A 23,119-nucleotide genomic window follows, 5' to 3' on the forward strand; every position below is an offset into this window, starting at 1 on the left:
AAATTCAGTGTCTTTAAACAGTTTAATTAGTTTAATTGTTTTAAGAAACACCTTGATAAATGTTGCTTGCCATTTTACCTGATTAAAAACGGATTTCCATCGCCTTTTGATACAAACACAATAAAAGCCAGGACGCTTATAACGGATCGACAATTAACTATTTTTTATCTTTTTATTTTAATCATTTAGTGCTTTCTTAGAAATCAATATGACAAAACATAAGATTAGAAGAAAGATAAAATTATGTCATTTTTTTTGTTCATTTAGCACAAAATTAAGCTTTATAAACCAAAATTGGTAATTTTAAAAACCTAACAGAATATTTATATATTTATAATAAATTAATATAATTTTACACAACAGAGCAGTATATATAAATAACATTATTTTAATATCTAATTAAAAAATAACATATTCATATACATTGTACACACCGCCAGTTGCGAGTGTGGCTCGTCAGATTTGGGGAAAAAAACTAAAATCGTCCGTTTTCCCTCGTAAGTAGGTTTGTGATTTACTTTATAATGGCAAGCCCTTGGCCAACACCGAGTATACAGTGTTTCCAAAAAGAAAAATCGTCGGCGAAGGGCAAAACCAAATGTAAAAATGATATTAACGTTTAATTGTTTGGACTATGTTATATTCGATCGTTATGTATGACAAAAGGTCGCTAATGTATCCGTAATGTTTCTGCACAAAGTATTAGCAGTGCGATGAAGCCCGGTTTATGCTTGTGAACGTACATGAGAAGTGACATCAGAATGACGATACCAAATATTCGAAATTTAAAGAAAGATAATATCTGTGACAAATACATTTGCTGTTTATTTTCGCAGGCCTTCATCAAGCAAGCAAGCGCGATCCACTTCAGAAATTTCGCACATAACACTATCCACAACGAGGAGCGTTCCGCTCTTAATTCAAAAGTTGAATTAATTAATTGATTGCTTGTCGTGGGCCGATTTTTTTCGTGCGATGTCTCATTGGAAAGCTCATTACTAATGCAATGCTGGAAGATTAAACCTATTTGATTTAGCCACGATTTCAAAACATTTTCTGGTTTTCATTAATATGCACAACAAAGCCTGTTCGAAGTTCACATTCTTACTATTTGAATGTGTTTCCTTCCGTCGTGACGTCATATTTTAATACCCATTGTATTTCTGGCAACTGTACACCGTGCATGCTTGACTCAAGTTAGCTATTTATTTTGTTCACAGAATTTTGGTGTTAAATAGTTGTTAACCATGTATTTATATTGCTTAAAAGTCGCCATTGTATGCAATGAACGTAATATTTGTTGTTTATAAATGTATTTGAGTTTTGTTTCCAGCAAAACTATTGTTTCACAGGTTTTCAATTCGTCCACGTAAAGTCTGCACAAATTATGAAATGTCTAATTTCTCATTTACGTGCCCACACAAGTAAATATACTTCTGATCAATTTAATTGTTTAAACTGTAATCTATAACATATTGAGTTCATCGTAATCAAATTCTTTTTGCCATCTTCGATTTATCATGTTTAAAAAAAAAGATCTCTCAAATATCTCAATAAAGATATTGATCACCAGCATTGTTAAGTATAGATGTCGTTGTATTGACCTTTTTTTGTCAGAAAAATTACGATGTTATAAGAAAGTGTTCTTCACCTTGTTTTTATAATAATAAGTTGCACGCGGTTTTTTATGAGCATCAGAAAACTTGGCCTGATGATGAGAAACGAAAACGCGTGTTGTACAGGTGTTTTATGATTTTTTTTTGGGGGGGGGATTTTGACAAATGTTATGAAATGTAAAAGAACCAATGATGGATGTCCCCAGTTGGTATTAAACATCGGAAGTGAGAAAAAAATGGACGTTTATAAACAGCGTCTCTGAGTTTAGCAATAGTACAACCCTTTACGACTGCTCTTTTTCGTCTTTCCCTGGGATTTTAAACTTCAACTTTTGGGACGATCGACCCCTGCCCCCATCGACCCGCAAGAATATCTGGGTGATCCATCGTGCTACAATCCCAGCCAAAACGGTTGGGACACTTCCTGGCCTGAGCCTGCCACGGTCACCTACTCCCCCGCTCCCCGATCCAAGTTGTTCTCTCCAGCTGATGGAGCACATACCGCGCAATGAGAGACAACATTGAGTGGGGGCCGGGGGGTTGGGGGCCAAGCGAGATTTGGCCAGGAGTGTAGGCTTGTCTTGCATACAATACCGCGGTATATGGGTCATTCTATAAGTTTGGGGTCCACTTTTTGGGTTTTCCTGCCCCGTTACATCTGACATCTATGAATTTATAATTCTGATATACTCCTTAATGCAGTCGTCCCCCAAGAGCGATTATGAACGGCAAACCACCTACCGAACAAATAAAAAAGATCGGCTGAAGTCATTTTTGTATGATACTCCAATAGCAAATTACAAAGTACCAAGGTAACAGGGGACAGGAAAAATGCCACACTTTGGACCTTGCATTTATTTTGATGAAATCATTTAATGGCCCGTATGACATGCAGCTTGTTTCAGTGGCGCACCCAGGATTTGGCTTGGGGGGGGGGGGAGGGGCTCACAATTAGTTTTTCTTCAAATTTTTAGAAGTTAAAATTTTGCAAAAATCTTGCCCAAAATTTTTGGCAGCAGAAAAACATGGTGGTTTTTTTTTGGCGTTTGACGTTGGTGGCGCCACTTACCCACTCTCATACTACTCGAAAATAGGCCACATACATATCACCAAGGTCAAATTGTGGGACTAATACAAAAAAATTACCATTGCGGCAGCCAAAGAGTACTTCTATGTTTTATATATTGTGTAGTCACACGAGCGGACATTACATTTATCCAAACCGGACTTGGTCACAACACCAAATTGATGCTGTGTGAAACCCACGTAGTCTCCGTCGCTTCCATCCCCTGTGGTGAAACGTAATAGCTCAGAGCAAAATACTATTTCCTGCTATTGTTTTGAAGTTTTCTACTTTTTTTAATTCGGTTGATGTATGTACGGAGGCCCTGAAAAGTCAAGAACCTTTTTTGGTGCACGCGTAATTCGACTGTTTTCGTTGTAGCTTTAACGAATCGCACGGGTGTCAATCGGTGGGATCCCCCCTCTCTCACCCTTGGCGAATCGACGTCATTTTCTTCGCTTTTTAGCTGGGATTGGGGGAATTGTGTTCTTGTAAACGGCTATTCCACAATAATTCGTACACATTGTTTGGTTTAAAGCATTTTACTTCCCTATCAAGAAAGGAATTGGACTTTATATGCAATCTGATCATGGAGGAATATTCTCACGGAATCAACGTGTGAAAACTCACACAAGAGAAAGTAATGGCCCTCTAAAACCCGTTGTGAAAATCTTTTCAGCAAATGCACTTTGCCGAGAGGTTATACGGGGACATTTTACGACAAAGCCTTTGGCAAAAACTGGTAAACTGTTTTGATTACTTGCTTTCTTTCTTTCTTGCACGCGGTGGACTGACCCTCGGCAACCCGCTGGTCGTTTAAGTACACCCTCTCTATTTATCCAAGCACGGACCTTTTATACCGGTATATACGAAAACACCAAAAATGCTTTGGGGACCACGGATCAACCTTTCAATTCAAAAGCAATTAAGGGGCCACAATTTGCAGCGCAGTTCCCTTCGTATACGATCTTTTTGTATAAAACGGCCCTGCGTGTTGGTTGTGTATTCTGTGAATTTAACCGAGCATCGGCTGATTTTGAATGTTGTATCTACTCTTTGAATAAACAAAAATGATGTCATGATTAGGCCTAATTATTTCTCTTAGTTGATTTTATTGACGGAATGACTACCGATAAATGAGCAAGCACTGTTTTATCAAGACGAAATTAATCACATTAGAAAAAAAAAAAACAGTCGACGAAGGTCATTGAATACCATCCGAAACGTTGACTGAAACGATGATGCCTTCAAATAAGAAGAAAGACTAATATTCTAGCGGCGATTAAAAATTACCACCGAAAAAAATCCATCCTATTTATTGGGTGCACGTGTACATGTGATTGAGTTTTGCAAAATATTTTTGTTTTAAACTTGCCCGACTTAAAACGGTCCAATTGAGTATGGCGTTAGCGCTATTCTGGCTTATGCCAAAAAAAACATTACGTAACGCAACGAACTGCGTCTATGCGAGTGATTATACTACAATGTCAACAATGCACTATCTAGTCATGCAGCTTTAAAACACATAGTTCATGATCTAGAGAAACATGTAGCAATGTTTGGAGGGGTTGTTTCGATATAACGTGTTCCTTTTTGAACAGGACTTTGTCCTCATTCATCGCACTGTTCCTTGCTCAATGTTTATCGTCGGGACGTAATTTGTTTTTCAATCTGACAAAAATATGACCGCCTGTCGCAATTTCTGTGTGAGAATTCACGGATTGTCACCGCGCGTTGGACCGTAAAGAACACCACGGTAACTTAAACCCTGCGGCCGCCCACTTCCACAATAACTGTGGTGTCATTCGTTCCTCTACTATTTTTCTATCAAAGGGAAACTAATATGTGCAGTTGCATCCAGGTATTGCCCCCCAGTTGGGCTGTGTGACATCGTGTCAAAAGCTTTAAAGTGGCTAGCCATCAATGTTGAAAGAGTCAGCTAGTTTGGGGTGTGATTCCGCGGATACGCGCCGTGTGCACAGTGCATTGCTGTCCTTGTGAGCGTTGGTGTTTTTGAGTAGTTTTCTCAGCTTGCGCGGTGTGGGCCAGCATTGCAGTCAGTACTACAGTACTACCGAGGCGGCTGAGATTACAAGATGGGTGGATGTTTTAGCGGAGGCTCGTCCGGCCCTAGCGGTAAGCTACCTTTGTTTTAACCAGACAATAGGTGCTAACAATGTCGTCAATTAGTTTAGGGAATGTCTGGAGCAAATACAGTGTGATAAACTTGTGTTTGCACGCTGTAGTGCAATCCAACCGAAGCAAACATCTCATTATTGTGCTCCTATACTAAAATGTTTCCATTCACAGTGCAGTGAGGCCGATTTCATTGATTTGTTGACTTTTACCTGAACAGTGCGTACTTTAGTCTGTAACCTCTCCATTGTCTGGACTTCGTTCTTATCAGCTTTCATGAAATAGAAATGGAATATGTCCTTGCTCTGTGGTTTATTTTAAGGCTTCGTCTTTGACAGACGATAGTGAACAAACGGAGGAATGCAGGTATGCAAGTTTCAATCAAGGGCGGATCCAGGGGGGGCCAAAGGGGGCCATGGCCCCCCCCCCCAAAACGAAACCAATTTTTTTTTTATGTGACATTGCAATAAAGGCAGGCAATGAGTACATCACCATCTTTTCCTCAAAAAAACATTGGTTAAAGTGGTCAGAAATTGCCTCAGATCGCACCACAGAGCATCTAGAATCCAAAATTTTTTCGGGGCCCTTAAGCGGGCCCCGAACCCCACGCCGTAATTTTTTTAACCCAATTTTTGGGGGACCAAAATTTTTTTTGGCCCCTCCCAAAATTTTGTTCTGGATCCGCCCTTGGTTTCAATGCGGTGATCAGTCTGCACCGTCTCTATGCATCACTTTTTGGGTGTACCATTTTTGGGGGGCACTTCCCCTGCAACATTGGGGATTAATTACTGTGATATTGTTGTCTGGTGATTTACATCACGAAAACAGGAAATTGTCATAAACTGTTCAATGGCGTAGGCTTCTTATTGACCAGCCTTTCCTTACATTTTTTTAAATGAATCGTTCGATAAATCCCCAGCAGCAAATTCACATCTTTGCAGCTGATCTTTGCAGTTTATGAAATGATGACAAAGTTATTCAAAACTTGTATTTTCATCAAAATAACTATAGTCAGACCTTTCGTTAATTCGAGGGTGACTGTACTTGGATCAAAATAGAGGTTCAATATATATTTTTTTCAGTACTGGATTTTTGTGTGTAAAAATATGGCCTCACTTTACTATCATTGTCAGTATCAATCGAATATTCATTTCAGGTTTTAGTTTTGTTTTGTTCAGGTACATAAAGAGTGTTTCGCGTCCCGCTTGACTTGTGGTGTGTATCATACATTTTTTTGTGATAAAAATTGTAAGCGGCTGAGTTTTTTCAAAAGCGGCATTATTAGAGTGGTGGTTGACATTCAATTGTGTTTGAAGGAATTGAAATGGAAAGATACGGTTCTCGGCTTTGCAATTAAAATCAGTGGTATGAAAATACTGTACAGATCAGTATATTCATGCTGCATATATACACATCATTATGCCACTTATGCTTGTCTCAACTCCGTTCTTCGACATTGCCGCTGGAATGTTTTCCACATATTTTAAGGCATAACTTAATTCCCCTTTGGCACTGTACTAGTCCTATTTTCTCGTTAAGGCGGTAGCTTACCGTAGCTATGCGTTTCCGGTAATTGCAAGTGTTCCTAAGTACCTTTAATGTAAGACCGGTCACATTACAAGAACGGATTTCCTGCAACCCAGACTATTGAACAAACAATCTACAACATGTTTTTTTGGCGAAATCTGGACGAATGTACACCTTTAATGTTGATACCAGGCAGGGTCCGCACCTTGTGGTACATTTTAGCCTTGGACCCTATCCGTCCCTTCGGGACCGCCGTCATATCTGCCGCAACAGCTGACGGGTAACGTCAATAATATCCCGCTATGGCCTCGGCCAGGGGCAGACCGTAAAATAACAGGGATGCTCTCAAAATGATCCCTGGCTGTGCTAAAAATATAGAAACAAAAGCCTCTTAATGATTATACTTTTGTTTGAAAAAAAAAATGTTGTTATGCTGACATCACTAATCTCTTGAACAGAGAGGCTGCATATTTTTATTCTTAAATTTTTATAGTATTATATTGGTAATGGTATACGTGTCACTTTTAAACATCTTTTCAATCAATATTTTTTTTATAATTAAGTAGGACCAATTACCGAATTAACTTTCATAATACCAAGCCCTGTGTCCTTTGAAATTATTTCGAAAAAAAATATTGCTCAAAATTGTAAGTGTTGGTGAAATACAAACATTTTCAGTGGGAATTTTCCTGTGATGTTTTTATGCAGAGATGAAATGCAATGGTGTAATATACTTCGTTTGATACAGATTGAGAAACATGGCCTTTTATTCCATTTGCAGTAATTAATCAATATAGGACAAATAATCGGCGTTGTTGTGAAGTGGCCATTCATATTTCAAGGTTAGTTGTCGATGTATCTGGTTGTTTATTAATCAAGCTGGCAATCTCATTTAAGCTTCTGCATTTATTTTAGTTCTTTGCTGACTCGACATTGCAACCTGATTGATTGTATCTTTTGGTCCTCTCAGCACTCCCTAGCTCCCCCGGCCCCAAGCTAGTCCTAATTTCTACATTTTGGAATGTTGTTTTTCCTTAAATGTGAATCCCAGCAGGCACTAAGCGAGCCGTATGAATAAGCATTATCGCGTCTGGAGCTAACAGAGAAAAATAAGAGTCTTTGACAAAATGTGGAAACCATCTACATGCTCGTCTGTTGAATCACGTTGAAATGCATGTGCTCCAGTTTCTTTTTCATGGGTAAACAAAATCACAGTGATCATACACTCCTTATTAGGACATCCAGAACTATATAGATCATTTCCAGCCATATGAGGGAGGCCCCCTTCAATGGCGAGCTACTGGCCCCTGGCAGATTATCTGTACAATAGCTAGCACAGTGCATTAAAGGGGGCCTCGTGGGCGTATAGACGTGGGGGGGGGAAGAAAAATATCCCAATTCGTTATCGGTCTACGAACGAGTGTCTGTCACCAAATTGTTTACGGTGTCCACTAAAGGCCCTCTCCGCTTCGTGGTTTTGATATACTACATGGCTTTAGGGGTATTCCGTAGTTTGTCGGTCCGAAACAATTCTGAATCGGTGATTTTAGCTAATCGGTGAAAATTTGCACCTTCTCCTATTTTCAATTTTGTCTTTAAAGAATAAGAGACAACTGCAACCACATATTATTAGAGTGTGAATTAATGTGAAATACATTGAATATGTGCATGTGCTGATACTGTATTTTCAATTATAAGAAGTGAAACCGTACTTGCTTTTTCAAACCACAATCAGATGATTGTTTTTCAGGTAAACAGAAAGTCTCGCCTTCATAGAAATGAATCGACTGTGGGAACTGGTGGGTTTAAAACCACGTACTAATAAAGCATTTTAAAAGTTTGGGAACGATTTGGTTTTCATCTAGCCTTACCGTTGCCGTAGTATGTTATTACATTCGCGCTGCCGTGTGTTATTAAAGCGGTCGCTCCTATTTGTGTGGATGTTACGACTCGTGTCATGTCAGACCACGCCACGCGTCGGAATGTCACGTTTAATCGTCACCCCACGCAATAATAAACATCGCCACAGGTCACTTATCACGTGCACATCTGCCCTTATTTCAGTAGCTCGAAGTACGGCACGAAAACTGCAGAACTATGACGTGTTTAGAAAATCGTGCCTTTGTTTTTTTATAAATTCTCAGTGTATTTGAGTTATTGGTGACAAACAGTTCAATTCCAAAACAGCCCAGCGAACTAATGCAGATCGTACACCCCTCCCCTTCAAATCTAATTTTGATGAACATTCTGTTTTTTTCTGATTAATTTGTCATCCATCCTCAGAAATGATTGAGAAGATCACAATGATTAATTGCTTCTCCTCCTCAATGCTTTAAAATTACTTTCCATTATATGTAGAAATAAAAAGAAAATTACTTCAACGTTGGCAACACAGAGAGAAAAAAACTTTCCTTCGATGTTGGCCGAAAACAAAACAAGCAAACAAACAAAGAAACAAAGCTGGCATACACGTTTCCGTTTTCACGACCTCTTTAAAACTGAACTCCCATTCCCAAGGCATCAACCATCACTAGAAATCTCCCAGATATATTACTGCATTTGTTTTTTTTTAACAAGCAGCGACAAGTATTTCTGCTATGTGGATCTTCGAGCATAATCCGAGGAATTCCTCATACAACTGTAATGATTACTCTAATAAGCATGTCCCGTCTTGTTATAAATCTGGAGCATATGTTTATTTGTAAGATGTCATCCCTGGAATGCATTCTTATGACCTTACATAAAGCCTGGACGAGATTACTTCAATTTGTGGGGGTGTTTGACTATTTGTTTGTTGTTAGTGCGACCTTAATTAGCACTCCCATTTTGATCATACACCATGGAATGTAATCAAGCGGAAGTGATTATTCAAATAATTTCGGCTTAAACAGCAAAATCGTCACGGTAGCGTCTGCCGGGAAATTTTGTTCATTTTTTGTTTGTTTTAGACTTGAAAAGAATATTTATTATTGGCAATTTTTAACTACTTTCGAGTTATGATGGAGAAGCTGGTAGCACTGGTGATGTAAACAGTGGAGGAAATTTCAAAATCTGTGCTTACCGAAGTTCTTTAGTAAGCACTGATTTTGAAATTTTCTCTACTTTTGAGTTAAAACTGCGAGCCTGCGAGTAGGCCTACTTCAATAGAAAAGTTCGCAACTCAAGTCACAAGATGAAAATGTTAATTTCTTCTTTTTTGACAAGTTGTTGGTTTAAAACGCCTGTCATATAATTGTAGGATGATGATTCATGTATATCTCTTCATGTTCTGGGCATAGTTAATCTCATGTAGAAGACAGATGCGTGTGACTTTGTCAAAATGAATATTACATTCCTTTAACATTCACACGGGAAGACATACACTCGCCGTCTAGACAAGGGTTAAGTTGTAATGTCAAATTCCTTTTTATGCTGGCTGGCAGACATGTGTCAATAGGGCTGGATGAGTAATGGACGGAGAATGCCAGACGTTTTTCGAAAGAAAAAAAAACACACTCGGTGCTACAATCTCCACCAGAACGATATTTTTAATGGTTATTGTGTTGTTTACAATTCAACATCCCACGTGATCTCGAGACAAATAAAATGTATCAGATGTGTAAAAGAGGCTTTGTAAAAAAAATTAAAATTCAGTCAGCCCTTTTTTTTCCCCTGACTGGATCTTTGTGCAATATTCCTTAGGATGAATATCGAGTTTCAGTTAGGAATAAAAACACTTTCAAAATTATTTTTAAATTAATTTTTAATAATTCTCCATCCCATTAATTCTAACTTTCCCTACATTAGGGCCTAATACGTCGAGCGAATCATTGTCATGTGGATATTGGTAGATTTATGACTGCATATAAGTTCACATGGTTCTATTTCAATTTTTCAACCGGTTAGTGAAATACTTCCAAGTTTAATTAATTAAAGATTAAAGCCGACAAAGGCATGAGTAGAATTCCCAGTGACCTTTAACTTTTGCTTCACCTCAACAGGCTACAAGTCAAAGTTCAAACGGGACGCCCTCAAGGCTCACAACAAGTACAGGTCCATGCATGGCGCCCCCAACATCAAAATGAACGGCAACATCAGCAAATACGCGCAGGAGTGGGCCAATAAGTTGGCCAAGGAGGGGCAGCTGCAGCACCGGACGGATCACAAGTATGGAGAGAATATCTACTATGGCGCTGACTCCAGAGGCGTGGACGAGATAACAGGTAAAATGCAAAGGTCTTGGTTAAGTCGATGACAGGTGAATTCTCTAGTAAAGTCACAAATGAAATCACAAGTGAAGTCACAAATGAATTCACAAGTGAAGTCACAAGTGAAATCAGTAGGAAAATTACTAGTGAAATCACAAGTGAAATCACAAGTGAAATCACAAGTGTAATCACATATGAAATCACAAGTGAATTCACTAGGAAAATTACAAGTGAAATCACAAGTGAAGTCACAAGTGAAATCACAAGTTAAATCACAAGTAAAATCACAAATGAAATCACAAGTCGAATCAAAAGTCAAATCAAAAGTCAAATCAAAAGTCAAATCAAAAGTCAAATCAAAAGTCAAATCAAAAGTCAAATCAAAAGTCAAATCAAAAGTCAAATCAAAAGTCAAATCAAAAGTCAAATCACAAGTGAAATCGCAAGTCAAATCACAGGTGACATCGTAAGTGAATCCGCAAGTGAAACCGCAAGTGAAATCGCAAGTGGAATCGCAAGTGGAATCGCAAGTGGAATCGCAAGTCAAATCACAAGTCAAATCACAAGTCAAATCACAGGTCAAATCACAGGTCAAATCACAGGTCAAATCACAAGTCCAATCACAATCCAAATCACAAGTCAAATCACAAGTGCATGCATCATAAATTAAAATTACGAGATCAGTGAGATCAAAGTCAAATTACAAGCGAACAAAGACATAGCATTTAATCAAAATTCATATCTAAATATCTATGTATATAAATTAACAAGTTATATTGCACGGGGGTACTTGGCGCCCCCCCCCCCCCCTCCCATCAGATGTTCGTGTCCCCATGGTTCCCCCCTCCGTAAATCTTGAAATGAACAAGAGTGTATACCATTTGCCTTCAGTGCTCCCATTGAAAATTGGTGCAGCCCTTGGATCCACCTAGAAGTGTAGCCCCAGTTACACCACTAGGAAATTCCTAAAAACCAAAACCAAGTTGTATTAGATTCATTGTCCAACAAACGAACTGTATATTTTTTTTGAACCTCTTCCTTATGCAAAAAAAACCTGCCAGGAAAATAAGATTATCTTTTCTTTTCTTTTCGAAATGCAGGGGATAAGTCCGTCAAATCATTCTATGATGAAATCAACAGGTACAATTTCAACAGTGGAGGATTTTCATCGGGCACAGGTAAATACGAAAATCAGATTATTTTAGTACTTTACAGAAAAAGCTTTCTCGAATCATTTTGTCCTCGCAATGGCAAATATGAAAATGGCAATATGAAAACTACCAATTTTGTACCAATTAATTCAACTGAGGAACTTGAAATCTATAACATTGGTAAATAACAGTAAACATTAGGCTTACCCATGTCTTTAAGAACAAATAAATTATTTTCTTTAAATATTGAACCCAAATTATGTTATCTTTCATTTTGTATAAAGACATCTCCATCGAATTGTCAATGAAAAAGAAGTTGTGATAAATTACAGAAATTTGGGATGAGGAAGTTTGAGGTTTTTTTGGGGTGGGGTGTGTGTGTGGGGGGGGGGGGGGGGCAGGCAATACAGTTGAACCCCTTGGTTTTGAAGATCAGCACTGAAAACATTGCTGAGAATTTGTACAGCCGACACGCTCTTTGGCAGTGGCTAGGTTAAGCGCCCTCTAGCGTCAGCGCACGGTTTACAATCAATTTGTTCCCGTTCTCTTCCCCAGGGCATTTCACTCAAGTCGTATGGAAGGGCAGCAGGCGGCTTGGGATCGGGGTTGCCGTCAATCCACGCAAACAGAACGAGGTCTACGCTGTGTTCAACTACGATCCCCCTGGCAACGTCAGTGGCAAATACAAAGAGAACGTCTTTCCCTCCAAAAAGCGCTAAACAGATCAAAACAACCACGCTGATTCATTCTCTAAGTCTTCCATAATGAAAACAGATGATTTGTGTTACGCCTTCCGTCTTTGATCACTTTACAGTGACAACATAATGGTTTGCTATTTAGAATAGGCACAACCAGCAATGATAGTTAAAAGAATATTGCTATAAAAAAAAGCTAGTTTAGAGCAAGCGTAGGCCCTACTTCTGAATGATTTTTTTCCTGATGGCAAAAGGCTGAAAAAAAAAAACCTGTACAGTAAATTTTTATGGGACCTGCTTTACTTTGTAGCCGAGGCAGGGGGCATGTGTGGACAATTTGCTAAATTACTACGAAATAATGGGGGTATAGTTTGCTTAAAATCTGCCTTACGTTTAGGCCTGTACATTTATTTAAAATACAAATGCATATTTAAGCTGTGATTTTCCATCGCCCCATTCATTCCTCATCGCCCCCTTCAACCGACATCTCTTTTCTTTAATTGTACACATTTTTAAATTTTGCTGTGTTTTTATTACCTTTGAACTCGCTGTCACTAACTTAAACTTTGTACTTTCTTTTATAAAAAGTGAATCGGGCAATAATCTTGAAATTTCGTTTATTGATTGATACAGTACAGACTGACAATATTGCCAAAAGATTCCATGACACAAAGGGTTAACGAATATACCAGATATTTATTTCGTTAAGGAATGCACTTATCTGCGATGAACCGTCGATATTGATGTCATCACAAAAAGATGTTGAGAACAGGGAGGCCCATAGAGACTACCATTACGCCCAAAACATGTGGGCGGATGTTCAGTGACGCATCTTCCCATTGGCTTACTATAGTAAGAAATGGCAGTAAAATGTGAACGTTTTTGGAATAACCAATTGATATCATTTGTTACCGTGCACGTATATAAGCGCCCAAGTCCCGTCATTCCTAAATACCAATTCTTTCCTTTCATCAGAGTTTAAAATATTATGACTTCTTTGTTTTGATGTGTTTGTTGTTTTCCCACCCAACATTGTTCCCAATATAAATAAATGACACTGTTTTGTGACAACATTTTTTGTGTACCTGTCTATCATTTTTTAAACGCGGGTCCGATCAGCTTATAGAATGAAGTTGTTTCTCCTTGTGATTTTTTTTTCATTTGTATTCAGAAAAAGGTGTAGGGAGTTTTGCTTAGAAATTTTTAGATACCAACTTTTACGACAATGTGTCAGTTATGGTCGGCCAAGACCCAAGCCTGCCGGCAGCCAGTGGCATCCCTTCACTTTCTCAGGCAAATCATGGGACGCATTTTTCAAGCGTAATTTTATCAATTCTGCCCTCGAACTGAAGCCCAAAAGCCAGAGAGTCGATCCTCGGCTATTTTTGCACAATTCCAACATTTTTTTAAGCCAATAAAAAGTTGTCATTGTAAAAAAAAATTGTGGGGGCACATATTTTCATGCAAATCCATAATGACGATTTTTTCCCACTTTCAAAGGCAATTACATGCAATTTGAAAACTTCATTTTGGAATTTTACCATGCTATTTATTTTTTAGGCAACATCTTTCACATCATGTCAGCGGGGGGGGGGGGGGGGGGGTCCCGCTACTGATTGCCCCCAAAGTGGAGACGTTAGGCTGGAGTCGTAAATCTTGGGACTTTTCACTTTCACGAAGTAGGGTAAAATGCAAGGTATCATTTTCCCAGTCGCTCCGTATCGTAATCTGAAAATGCCAAACATACCCTGGACTTATACCTCTATATCAGATTTTTTTATTATACACGTATTTTAACCACGGCGCCGTGAACTTTTGTCAACTAGGCCCATATTTAAAAAAAACCGCCAATTTCTGCTAACCGAATTCATTAAATAGTAATATTGGAGGATATTGTGGGTTTTTTTTCGCTTCGAATTTGAAAACTGTGGCCAATAATTTATTCAGACTTTTGTTTTTGTCATTATGTATTAATATAATACATGAAGTTGTACATCCTTCATCTACAACTACCAGAAATTTAATCTAACGGGAGGCGGCCAGCTTTAAAGTAGAAAATTATGTATTCTTTTCGAAGAATCGCCATGATATGAAACAGTACGAGATGTAAAAGGCGTAAAAGTTGCGTTGACATTTATAAAAAGTGCAAAATGGGTGCAGGGGGTTGATGCTTCGCAGACGAAATGCAGCTGCTCTCTGACGATCTTACTCCAACCACACTCCAATCTGCGAAGCAATCAACATTTACACTACAATACTACCTTATGTACATTTAAATTAGCTAATTTACATATCTACATAAATTACTTTAAGAATTAACCCTACACCCAACTAAACTAGCTAGGCCTACTACACTACTGGATTCGAACCCGCGCTGGTGACCTGATGGTCTAGCCACTGTCCTGGACTTATACTACTATAGAAAATTGGGCCTGATAAATATGACATTGGCCTCATTTTTAAACTTGGCTGAAACACGGCAAAAAATTGTAATTCGACGTGCCCACATTGCTGTGCGGAAACAGTCTCACTACTCAAAATGCACAATTTCTGAATTAAAAACGAGAAAGATTTTTTTCCGTTGCGCAATAGTCAAAATGTTAGCAATGAATAGTAAAAATGTTAACAATGATCGCAAAATTAAGCTACGGACGAATAGGAAGTACGTATTTTATTTGAATGATGTTTTGATTTTTAAGGATCCAGATTATTACAGTCGAATTAAATTTGGCGTCAATTAAAATGAGCATTAAGTTTAAATTTGTGAACAAGGATGCACTCTCATACAATCACGAGAAATCCCGTCGACGGGAACGTGATTTCAGAATATAACTGCTGTGAACATTTTCGTCATATTTTGCCACATTGAAAATTGTCTTCTTACATTTCAGGCATTGGATATTACATACAATCCAAGACTTGTGCGAAATTTTCAGTCCTAACTAAACTTCGCGCCAAAATGGTAACAATGAATAGTCAAAATGTAAACAATGATCGCAAAAATCGGCTACACTGAAAAATTGCCTGGGTTAATTTTACCAAAGAAAGGGTGAAAACTGGAACTTCCCAAACTTGGGTTGTTCTTTAACCAATTGTTTGGGTTAGAATTTCTGCTAAATTCAACCAAACAAAATTCAACGTAACAAATTATTGCGCCAACATGAAATTTCAACGCGCTATTTCAGATTTTGGGCTGCCGCGCCAGTTAATAGGCCATAATTTGCCAACGCCGGCTAAATAATATTTTCTGCTGTTATTTTGTGTGCCATGAACTTGAGGATCTGTAAATAAAGAAGGGTGGAAGCCGGGAACGGGACTGACAACTCGTATTTCTGTGAAATTCGGATGGAATTCTGGCCTTGAATTGCCTATTTTGCAATAGAACGTGTATAGGCATAACGTGGCGATGGGCATCAAGACCGTTTTTAGGGGTGCACTGAACTAATTCAAGCCCCCAAAACAGTGTAAACTCAACAAAGTTGAGGGCCAACTAACATGCACTGGGGTTGCTAAAACAAAAATTATATGATTGTCTTAATTGTCCTTCAATGTCTAGCTCTTTTCAATGGACCGATCCAGTAAGCACAGCCCCATGGTGTTCAGACCAACCACAGCCGTGGCCAAGTTCGGGCAAGGACCATTAGTCGACTAGTGGTTGATTTGTGACGTACCTTACGCCTGCGCACTAATAGCAAAGTGCGAACGTCTCTAGTCGAACGCTGGTCAAAATGTCATTGCAAAACGTCTGGATCCTGGCTCCCTGCTGTACGTTATGAACGCGCGCGGCTATGGTTACCAGCGAAGCAACCAACCCAAGTAGGTTGGTTCCAAATAGTCGACTAGCGAAGTTAACCATTGTTGACTAGACAGAGTTCGGGCGAGCGTTAGTCGACCAATGGTTAACTATAGTTCTTGCGCGAACTTGCCCCGTGATTTAGGTCCGACGTGCGTGCACAAAAGTCCGACATGCGTGCACGCGCGTATGATGCGCGCGGCAGGAAAATGTAGCGTGGCATTGGAGAGGAGCACGTGTTAATTTGCCCAGTGCGCAGTGGGCGGGGCTTACTGGATCGGTCCACTTTGGGTGGGTTAGCCAATCACATTTTTAAATATTCCCACCCAAAAAGTGATACTTCAAGACAGCATGCAGCCATTTTAAATGGCATCCATCCACTTCCTCAGGCAAATAGGACCCATTTTTTCAACCGTGATTTTATCAAATATGCTCTCAGATGGGAAGCCCCAAAACCAGGGAGTTGATCTCGAGCTATATACACAATTCCACCCTTTTTTAAGCCAAACGGTCTCCTTTTTCAAAAGAAGTTGTTGGGACACTTTTCATCGTTTCGGTTTTGCGGTAACACCATGTGGTAATAACTACTGCTTAGAAGATATTAGTTCTGAGAAGAACTTGTCCTGCTTATTATCAACTTGCTAAGTAGTTTTTGTTCTGTTTAGAACAGTCCTGCTGTAAGTTCTAAAAGAACTTGTCTTTGGTCTCAACGTTTCGACTAGCCTGCTCTAGTCATCGTCAGGAGACAGTCCACCATGCAAAGCCTCAAATCTTATGACACTTTTCATGCAAATCAAAAGTACAGGTCAAAAGGCTGAACCCGGACTTTTTAGATTGTAAGAACTGTACTTTCTGACCGGCGTTTGAGATTTAAACAATCCATTTCCTCGGACTGGGACACATCCAAAGAATAATTCATTCCGATATCCAAAACATAATAAAATTGAACAGATCACGTTTTTGAAAAAAAGGCAAATGTTTCAGGTTTGCTTTTTTTTTTGGGGGGGGGTCTCCCTGTAGAAAAGACGCACTTTGAGAGAGCTCTGTTTACGGTGTACTTTATTTGAGGCACACGCAATCATTTGAAATACATTTCACGTTTAACTTACATTAATGTCCGGTGCGTTAATCGTAATTTGGGTTGTTTTTATTGTAGGAAGATTATGTACGTGGTAAGGTGCGCCGCAGCGGTAATATAGTTTGACCCAGAGCTTTCTTCAGAAAATTGAAGGGCAACAAATCGCTCTCCCGTTATAACCCTTCAATAAATGTCAGTATGGGCTCTTGATTCGACCGATCGTATATATAATAATCATATTATTATTTTATAATCATACAATTTTAAAGAAAACTTGTTTATCTAAATTTAGTGGTGCGATAAATGCAATTCCCTTGTTGGTAGGTTCATTCAAAAGTGAGGATACATTTTCGTGTACTGACTGTTCACGTAAATTGCTCATCAAAAAGTCACTTGGATCAAGCCGGCAACACTTACCTATTTGTTAGTATAATTGGATTAAGGAGACATTTTATTATTTAATATTAAACGTTATATTTTTTAGCCATTATGCGCTTTTAACCTGCAGGACTTTTAGATGACTAAAATGTTTTCAATGGTTGAACTTGGTTGTAATTTAAAGTCTATTGGAAAAGCATGCTTGGTTCTTAATCTTCAGTTTTTAATTATTCTTTTTTTATCACCATGAAAATTTTTTTTCCAGTGAGATTCAGTGTGACTATTGAGTTACTCCACCGGAGCTGGATAAGACATACTGAGTGATAATCTGCACAGGCATTTCGCAAACGGAGCAGGCGTGTTTGCTGCAGGGCAGGTCATTCCAGGTACCACCATGGATCTCAGTGCAGTCTTCATTGTTGTTGTAGTTATCTGGTTGTCCACTACCGAAGCCATTGAAGACGAAGGGCTGGTTAGTTTCTGACCACACGAAAGTCCCTTCCGTCGCTATGTCGCTCAGTCTGGAATAGGATGGAACGGCACGATAATACAGAAATAAGCATGTTTTTAAAATATTTGGTGCATCTCTATCAGGATCATTATACGTGACGTCCGTAGCCGGGGCGGTAACCATTGACAAAACGCCATTTTCGGACTGAGTCTTACCATTCCTTCCTACATCATTCATATTTAATCCTTCAGATTTACTGCTTTTCTGTCAACCGCAAAATGTAACTAAGTCGGGCTGGGAATAGCGGCCTCTACCGTCGCAATGAGCTCAATAAATATTACGTTTAGACCTCAAATAAAGTTGATTTAGGATCCACTTGATCTTTTCCGGTGTCCGGCCGCCACATTAATTTTGTCCGTTTCCTTGGAATGAACAACGCATGCGTGTGACGTATCTCTACCACTGACTCTGCCCCACGAGCAGGGTCTGGGGTGGTTGACCCAAGTGAGCCCCGAGAATGACGTCAGAGCTAATCGAACGGCACGGGGCTAACCCGTGTCGACCCGGCTGAGCTAATCGAACACACCCACCAATATTGGTACGATGTGAAAGGGCCTTTGTTTTGCAAATATATATTATATCACGGGCAGTTGCTTTGTGAAATTAAGGGGACGTTGTGAGTGAACAGTGACCACGTGCCCAGATTCGTCTACAGTGTCCGGTTTGTTCCAATTATGGCGATTCTATCCAATCAGCGATTCGGGCATTAATAAAATGTGTTGAGGTCTAGTATAGTGAGTGGTCATATCATAACACTATATCTACTGTTCTTGCACCGAGTCCACTGGCCTTCGTTATACAGTTTTTAAAAAGGAATAACGTTGGAACATCTGCCCTCGTCTTTGCCCTTTGAATAAAAAAATACATGTTTCTTAATCCATGCATTGAAAGCTTGAAAAAACATCTCACCCGTTCCAGACATGAGAAGTTGCTTTGCACCCTCCTTGTGATGCTATCATCTGTACCACGAAGGTATTCTCGCTCCCGCTCTCGATCGAAACCAGATGTCCTCCCAACTGTTGGCAGGTCATCTCGGCACAATTCCAGTTCTGGGTGTGTTGAATGAGGGAGTAGCAGCTGTCTTCGAACCTCTGCCAACTGAGAGGACACTCTTCCCTCTTCGCCGTGTAGGCCCGGCAGAGGCTGACCATCAAGGCCGCCACCACCACAACTTGGACAACTTGTAGCTTCATTCTGCCAGGTGCTTTGCAGTCGGAGTCTGTTAGGGTGAGTGGATAGGCCGGCTTCGATTCTCTCGCTATTATTGCCTCGAGGCAGCGACTGATGACAGCATGTCGTGCGTGACTTACTGGTTTTTACTCAGTGAAGTAAGGTGAAGGAGCGAGCATGTAGGCGTGTCTGCTGATTGGCAGGTGTCACGCCCATGCTTGTGTTATCAGCAGTTTTCTTGCCATAGACATTTACGGATTCAGCATCTGTTTGTCAATCGCACGGTCCCTGAAATGTTCCCACGGTTCATTTTATCGTTCTGTCTGTAAGTCTTTTGTTAAGACTAATTTATGGATTACCTAGACAAACTTTCGCTTTCGTTAACCTTACCTTTGCAAACGATTTAGTAGGAGTTGACAAACTTTGCACAGTTGGCATAAGGTTCTGTTTAATTGCCCGTTACATATGTAATAGAATATCTGTCCCTTTTATGTTTTCGTCTCGAGTTTGCATGTATAATCCATTTTCGCCGTCCCGATTTTGCTTCTATCAGGTGCCAGTTTTGCCTTTAAAATCTCGAGCCCGTTGCAATCTCCCACTCTGCACCCCCTGGTATAACGTTTGTATTGCTAGAAAAATGGTTAGTTAAAGAAATCAATCTATTTTGGGCAAATTTCGGGGTGCAACTTTAAACAGCACTTGCAGTATAGGCCTACATTTCTAATAGTCTAGAAAGTTTGTTTACAAAACATGGAGAGGCATTATTTTTTTTTAATTTCACGTCAATAGCTTGGCACCGGTATCCATCATTTTCGGATTCAGCACTCCCGAATTAGGTACAATAGCTATGTAACCAACTTTTACTTTAAAAAAAAAAGTCCTTTTCCTGTCCTAAAATGAGCCCTTCTTTAAGATATAGCCCAGACTATAAGTACATTTTGATACTTTTGACGTTGCCGCGTGGAATAACGAAGTTTGAATAGTTAGGCCTACCACCGTGACACAAAATCGCAACACGCCCCACCTGCTCATTGGCGCCTTGTCAATAATCGATTCTGCAGAAAACAAAAATGTGTTCATTTTGTTTTTAAAAAGCGACGATCTTGCGTTAAACGATCTTGCCTTGGATCGGGTTTAGATCAAAGGGAATTATTGATAACGATCTCCGCCAAAGAAACTTCTCTGTTGTCACTCAAGAAAACAAATAATATCTGTCATTTCTTCCTGTCATTCATCCGATTGCTTTGGTCTGATTAAAACAAGCTTACAAATTTGAGTTCAACAGGTGTTCAGCAGGTGTTGAACCCTTGTGATTGACAATTAAGTCTGTCGCTGTCGCCTGTACTTTAACGTGTTTGGATGAAACACGTGTTTGGTCCAAAAGTTGTCTGAGCATTGGGGATATGGAAAACAAGATTCTCTTCAGGGAAAAAGTTTTGTAATAGTAGTACAGCAAATGCATCATGCAAAATGAACATTTTTGTTCTGAAATATTTTTTGGGCGGAAAATTGGAATATATCTATAGGCCCTATATTTTTTGACACAGGGGCATTTAATATTACGTTTTTTTCGCAGCGTTTGTTGCCTGTTTTGTATTTTCAACAATCCAATGATATGTTTGGAAACACAATTAATAACTATTCTATATTTTTTTTACCGTTGGCCTTCCATCGTTTGTCAAACCGCGGTTGGTAAAAAGTGCCAACAAAGGGTCAGTAACAAGGTTGCAGAAAAGGTAATTGTTAGCGGGTGCCCGACCTACCATTTATTATGACATGTCAGAGACAGGACCATCAGTAAATAGGCCAAAAATTGCCCATGCCGGCCAAATCACGATTTACATGCTCTCAAATTCCCTGCGATTTCAGCATATTGTGGACCATGAGCTTGAGGGTTTATAAACAAGAATGCTGGAAGTCGTAAACAGGACTGCAAGCTCGTATTTCTGTGAAATTTGTATGAAATTGGGACCGAACATAATTATAGGCTTCATTTCTGTGTCGCCTAAACGAAGTTTTGGGAGACACTATGACCTGTCCGAAGTTCTGTATGATTGACCGTAGACCCGTATGCATGTTAAAGTGCTCTCATTTCCTAAATTTTGGCCTGAATTCCATAAAACTCTGACACAAGGGTCATTTAGTAGCAAAGTTAGTGTGGGATATATTTCAGGCCAAAGGTCATAGGTCAAAGGTCAACTGAGGTTAATAATGATGTCATTTACAGTTTGTGGGGCAAGTTTACAACATTGTAGGCCTACATGGTTTCTTGGATTTTGATGAAACTTGGATGCAGTGACCCTTGGGTGGGAAGACACAATTTTTCATCGGATTACTGAGGTCATAGGTCATGTAGAGGTCATTAGAGGTCATTGTTCAAATATGCTTCAAACGTTTCTTTGTCTACAGAATTTGTTTGATTAGAATGTCACTTTAAAATGGAGTCATCCTTGGGTGGGGTTCATTACAACTCTTTCGAAATTGGAGGTCAAAGGTCATCTAAGGGTCATTTTGAGGTCGTCTCAAAATGCACATTTTTTTTTAAAGGACACAAGACATATATAGTGATCGACCGCAGAAAAAGGCGACACATGCGATCCGCGGATCACTTGTTCAATATGACGATGGGCTATAAAATTACTTTTAGGGGTGTTTATCTTTGGATGGAAATTTCTCCTGAAAGTCATCAGTTTACCCACACAGAAAACGAAAGATGATCAGCTTTAATTCGATGTGTGTCTCAAACACCTTGGAGAGTTTAAAGTATTTTTGCTAATTTTTGGAAGAGGGGGTAATTATCACTGGGGTCTATGGCAGGTCAGCCTCGACTCCAGGGGCGCGTGCTCGTTCCTTACACTAACCCCTGGCTGTGATGATGACGTAAATGACGCGATGCCTGTACGATATGGATTATGTCAGCCGCGTTTTTCGCTAAAAAGAACACCTGTATCTGTGGTTGTAAAGGCACGAAAGGGGTACGTACATTTAATACAAATCGTTGTGTTTGAAAGGATTGATTCTTCAAAATCACAACTCTTAACAATTTAAAGATGGCGCCGCGCGTAAAAACGGATAAACTGCAGCAATAATTATAATGTGCCGTATTTAAGCACATTTAAATTACCCAATTCCAGGGGTTACGATCGCGCAAGGCATGATGGGAAACAACATGGCGCTGCAAGATCGTACCCACGGGGCACGAGGTTGATGGCAGGTCTATGGCAGTTTATTTACTGGTCTGCACCCATAGATCTCCATATACACTGTGGAGGGTTAATGTTAAGCGCCCTCAAGCGTCAGCGGATAGGCTACAACCAATATTGAGCTGTTCGTGTGGAACTTAAGGGCAACAGCTAGGTAGCTTGGGAAGTTGGGATCGGTGTTGCTGTCAGTCCACGACAACTGAACATTGTGCCCCCTGTCTTGCCCCATCGAACGACAACATATTTACAAGCTGTTCTGTCTTCTATTTATCCACAAAAAGTCCATTATTTCATCCAAAAAAAAAAACGTGTTGGCATCCAAAGGCTATGATGTGATGGAAAAACTCCCCCAGCTGTTAGATTTATTCTCAAAATTATGATCAATTTATGAATGTCTCAAAACAAACGTTGCCATCCAAGCAACCCTTTGATAAAGTCGGCAACAGTTATTGTGAATATGGGAAACTTCTTGTGTTATGTTTTAGCCTATTAACCATACGAAATTTAACCCTTTTCGATACCTAAAGAAATGTTTACTGTGGCTTGGTAACCGGTTTAAGAAAAAACGTGTGTAGATCTGTCAGACCCTGTTATCCTACCTGTACTATTAG

At 39.5% G+C, this 23,119-nt stretch overlaps 2 protein-coding genes across 2 annotated transcripts; one reads left to right on the top strand and one right to left on the bottom strand.

The window, feature by feature from the left end:
* Positions 1–4,200: 4,200 nt before the first annotated feature.
* Positions 4,201–13,448, top strand: LOC119729706 (Golgi-associated plant pathogenesis-related protein 1-like). Its single transcript, XM_038202393.1, has 4 exons — positions 4,201–4,815; positions 10,323–10,544; positions 11,630–11,707; positions 12,236–13,448. Exons 1-4 carry the CDS (start codon positions 4,776–4,778, stop codon positions 12,397–12,399), a joined length of 504 nt encoding a protein of 167 aa, XP_038058321.1. The 5' UTR covers positions 4,201–4,775; the 3' UTR covers positions 12,400–13,448.
* A 3,897-nt stretch (positions 13,449–17,345) lies between these two features.
* LOC119729758 (snaclec bothroinsularin subunit beta-like) lies at positions 17,346–19,441 on the bottom strand. Its single transcript, XM_038202487.1, has 2 exons — positions 19,045–19,441; positions 17,346–18,145 (listed from the first exon to the last, which is right to left on the bottom strand). The coding sequence occupies exons 1-2, from the start codon at positions 19,326–19,328 to the stop codon at positions 17,905–17,907; spliced, it is 525 nt and encodes a 174-aa protein (XP_038058415.1). The 5' UTR covers positions 19,329–19,441; the 3' UTR covers positions 17,346–17,904.
* Between the last annotated feature and the right edge of the window lie 3,678 nt (positions 19,442–23,119).

This window comes from Patiria miniata, unplaced genomic scaffold (genome assembly GCF_015706575.1).
Source record: "Patiria miniata isolate m_02_andy unplaced genomic scaffold, ASM1570657v1 HiC_scaffold_21, whole genome shotgun sequence".
Classification (NCBI taxonomy): domain Eukaryota; kingdom Metazoa; phylum Echinodermata; class Asteroidea; order Valvatida; family Asterinidae; genus Patiria; species Patiria miniata.